The following is a 4,672-nucleotide window of genomic DNA, read 5'->3' on the forward strand; positions in this document are numbered from 1 at the left end:
TAGAATAGAATAGAATAGAATAGAAACAGCCTTTATTGTCCCACGCGGGGAAATTCAGGTGCAGTAGCAGCAGCAGGTAGCTCAGATTTCAAGAAAACGTAGTCTGTCAGTAGCCTGGCCCTTGCCTTCCTACGCAGCTCCACTCAATTCTAGTTTCCCTTCACTGCTCTGTCTGGGACTTCTCCGATAGACAAGGATTTCGCTGGCAGATTTTTAGCTGGCCCAATCAGAGAACAGAACGTCAATTTTCTGTGCAGTGTCTGCTTGTCGTTTATTTTACCTGGGCCAATCAGCAAACAGAAGGCAGAGTTTTGAACGACATCAACTTTCTGTGCAGTGTCTGCTGGTTATTTTAGCATACGGCAGTGGAGGAAGTGAATGAAGCCAGTCTGTGTTGATAAGGCTTCCAAATTAAAATAAATTTGTCTGACAAAGCAGCAGCTCTTATTTACAGCCGTCTCGTTCGGCTCGGTACTCCTCACCTTTCAGTAGGGTTGTTTACAGCACACGCGATTTCCAGTTAGCTTCTTAGCTTAGCCTCCTTCACAGCGACAACACACACGCTTCAGCAGAGGCCACGCCTCTCTCTGTGCAGCAAGTCCAGACCCTTGTACGAAGCAAAGTGAAGAACAGGGTCTGGTTTTTACCAGGCTAGTCTGTCAGTTAATTATTTGGAAAATATGAATAATTTTCCTGTTGTGTGATCTTTGATTCTGCACAGATTTTGGGGGATAGCCATGCACACACTGACACTCTGTGCCCCCTGCCCTGCGGATGTAATGTAAATGCTCTTCTTGACTATAAAGATTTGGTTCGTGCCCCAGTGGAGCGGATCGGATGCAGTGTAAATATTGGGTCATTTTGTCACATGCTAACAGCTAGTCAGAGCTGTTAGCTTATTAGCCTAATCAGGATAATACTATAGTTTTCCAAACCAAGGTCATTTGAAGATCTATCAACAACAGGTAAGGTAATTATTGTTCATAAGCTCTTGCCAGAACCCCACTTTAGAGCCATCAGTTTAAGTGTCATAAAAGGATGAGGACTGATTTTTTTCATAGAATATACAAATTCTTAAAGATCAGCATGGATTTATGTCAACATAAAACAAGGTTACCACTACTGCCATAAGAATTGCCCATGTTGTACGTCGCCCCTTCACGGTCATAGTGTGGGTGAGCTGTAGCTGAATTGACAGCAATATACTGAATCCAGTCCACCTTACAATAAAATGAAAGAAAAAAACATTTTATAACCATTTTTTCTTGTATTTCTTTTCAACCCCTTAAAATGTTTAGCATTTGACCTTTTAGCTCGGAGCATCAAAAATACACTTTTTTAAAACTTTGACTCACCTTGTCTTTTGTTTCCAAGCTTTGTGGATCCACTCTTCTCATGTAGTTGGTTTCTGTGCTCACATAATAGTCTCCCTTGTACTTGACAAAGTTCACATTAGCATTATCTGTGGCTTCTGTTCACACATAGACAGGTCAAGAACACACAGCTTCAGGGAAACTTGCCTTTCTCGCAGTCATTACTGAAAACTACTGCAAAATCTATTTTTTTTCTCTTTAATTCTTTATAAGTTTTACGCCATGCTTCACATTGATCTTCTCTTCACAACATGCGCACACACGCACACTAAAATAGATCTGTGTTCCCTTTGATTGAATAAAAAACACACAGCAGCTTTCACAAGTCAATGAATACCTTTCATAATATCTAATATACACTCATGAAGAAAAGAAGTAACATGTACTTAAAACTTCACTTTTTTGCAATTTTAAAACTGCAGCAGATGAAGAGGGGTTATAGAAATGTTATAAGCAATTAATATTTTACTTGTTACACATCTCTCAACCTCTGTTTGGAGAACAAGAAGGTATTTCTGGCTTGACTGATGGCATGTCTAAGTGGGACCTAAGTGGATTTCTACTATCTCAAAACAACTCTGATGTTTTTATTTATCACTATTGTCAAAGTGCATTACTATTGTTCTTTTCAGTCCTTGTAATCTTACCCTACCCTTTTAGTTTGACATGTTGGTGCATTCTGGTGTCATACAATATAATCCCCCGTGTAACTTGGCAAAGCTCAGACCACGACTTGTTTCTACAACAGAGGTGTTACCATCCCCACAGGGGATGTTAAAAACAAAACTGCTACCCTCTAATGTCACTTTACTAAAACACTGCTTTGTGCTGGTGCTGTGTGTTTCACACTGAGATGGTGATTTTTAAAAGGAGCGCGCACACATACTTGGAGTCTGAAAGCGGGAGAAGAAGCGAGCAAAAATGTTCTTGCAGGGGTCAGGCGTGGCCACCGTCCCAAACTCTGAGACCACAATGCGGTTCTTTTCAGAGTTGCTGATGTACGAGTCGCTCTGGAGGAAGCGGCTGCTATAGGTTACGTTGCCTTCACGGATGTGAAAGCGGTGCATCAGGGCCATACCATCAAACCAGTGGTTGTATCTGGGAGAGAAATATAACTTGTTTGAGGTCTAACAAAGGGTGTGATATCATCTCTGTGGGAAAATGCTTGACAAGCATGATGTCAAAAGTAACATTCCTTACATGATAGCCTAACATGTTTTCATGTCGGACTCATATCATATTGACGCTTGGGCACGTCACAGGATTAATGGTTAACTTTAGGGTCTGTGGTCACAGATAATGGTTAATTTGAGAGACTGGGGTCAGTGATAGGCTGTACATAGCTAATATAGGTTAAATTTAGGGTCTGGGAAAATGGTTAACATGAGGGATCAGGGTTATTGGTTAACTTTAGGGTCTGTGTTCAGGGACTTGTCCTCCTCCGCCTCATCTCGTACAGAACGGACGCATGGGGGTACCCCCCCCCCCCGGGCGCCAACATAATGACGCTGCATGGGGCATGAGAACGGGCTTGATAACCTGCTCTTTATGACATTATAGGCAATAACAAATACTTTGAGGGCATTTACAGAAATGTGCAGAGTGCATTACCATTAAAACTAGGAGAACCAAGTGCTGAATAGCAAAAGTTCATTGTGTTCATCAACTACCTGTCCTCCCCAAACTCAAATTTCCCAGGACCATTTCTCAGAAAGCTGCCATTGATCCAGGTTGGAATCGTTCCTTTGATGGTAGTGGGGATCGGGTCAAGGGTTTCCTCCCCAGAACTCACCAAAGATGCCACACTTTCCAGACCACTGGCCTGCGGACATCGCTCCCTGCTGGACACTGAGAGAGAAAAGCAAAAGAAGAGTCACTGAAAAACGAATGAAGACAGGAGCTGTGAGAAGCTCACAACTTGAGCTCAGAGCTCCACACCTTCCTGGCAAACTCTCCATTCTCTCACAAAACTGTATTAAATGCTGACATGTTGCAGCAAAGATTTTATTCATTTGAAGCTTTGAAGTGTTGATGAGAAGGTGCTGTGAGAGTCTGCACAAAAACCTATGTGTGATCTATGCAAACTGTGTGGTGTAAAAGTGACTATAGTTGGTATATGGTGTGAACCTCTTGACTACATACGCCTGTATTCATTTTTGTTTCAAGTTGCTCATGTTCATTTCCCAGTGCCAAAAGGCGAAGGAGGACCAATAATGATTTTGCCCATGTCTCATTGTGTGTGTCCATTACCAAAATTACTCATAAACCACCAAATGAATTTTAATTAAACTCTCAGGAAATAATCATTAGATGTACATCTACATTGGAGCCAACCCAATTCAAATGGCTGTCACAGCTATTTGTTATTAGCCAACACAAAAATAGCTCTGAGTCAGTGAGTTTTAGAGATATCGATGTCAAAGCTGAGAGTCACAATACATTCTGTGTTTTTGCTGTAGCATATCGTGCACAAGTTCATTTTTAAGGTTTGTTCAAAATGGCTACAACTTAATTATTTCTTAACAGAAGATGATTTTAAATTCAGCAGGCGAATTAGCTTAAAACATTCAAACTCTGGTTTCGTTGTTGGGCAGAGGTTTATATCAGCTTCCCTGCCCATGTAAGCCCATTACCCAACATGTCATCACCCAAGAATCCCACACATCATGTCCCGTCTTTTGTTTTATTTAGTTACCAATCACAGTGATGCCTTCATACTTGCGTGATTAGCGAACACAAAATTGCCAAGGTCCAAAGTGAAGACTTTTTCAACATCACGTTTGTCTAACTGTGTAAATATTATTGCAGTCATTAAGGAACTTGTTCATTCTCCTGACACAGGTAAAGAAAAAAAAACAAGACAATAAAAATGAGAATGTGCAGCAGGGAGATAACCTCTGCAGGTTTTAACGGTCTTATAAAACGTTGACTTGAGTTTTGGATGTGATTACTGCAGCACTGCAAACGATGCCTGAAACTGTGCTGGGTGGTGCTTCTGATGTGGTCAAAGCTGAGTTATTTGCAAACAGCAGTAACCTTTACAACCTCAGAGATGTAAAAAAAGTCAGAAATGTACATTTTTTGTGTCATTTATCCACAGTGAATCAGGTTACATTGGTTTATGTAAGACGGTGTTTTCAATTTGCACCAAAATCATTTCAGCATATATATATATACACTCACCGGCCACTTTATTAGGTACACCTGTCCAACTGCTCGTTAACACTTAATTTCTAATCAGCCAATCACATGGCGTCAACTCAGTGCATTTAGGCATGTAGACATGGTCAAGACAATCT

General features: G+C 41.0%; 1 protein-coding gene across 1 annotated transcript in view; it reads right to left on the reverse strand.

The window, feature by feature from the left end:
- LOC106520443 (beta,beta-carotene 9',10'-oxygenase) overlaps positions 1–4,672 on the reverse strand; it is a 16,477-nt gene that overhangs the window by 8,526 nt on the left and 3,279 nt on the right. The window contains 4 exon segments of the mRNA XM_074559747.1: positions 1,118–1,220; positions 1,356–1,471; positions 2,260–2,471; positions 3,044–3,221. Coding sequence (XP_074415848.1) covers positions 1,118–1,220; positions 1,356–1,471; positions 2,260–2,471; positions 3,044–3,221 — 609 coding nt within the window.

This window comes from Austrofundulus limnaeus, unplaced genomic scaffold (assembly GCF_001266775.1).
Source record: "Austrofundulus limnaeus strain Quisiro unplaced genomic scaffold, Austrofundulus_limnaeus-1.0 Scaffold92, whole genome shotgun sequence".
Taxonomy (NCBI): domain Eukaryota; kingdom Metazoa; phylum Chordata; class Actinopteri; order Cyprinodontiformes; family Rivulidae; genus Austrofundulus; species Austrofundulus limnaeus.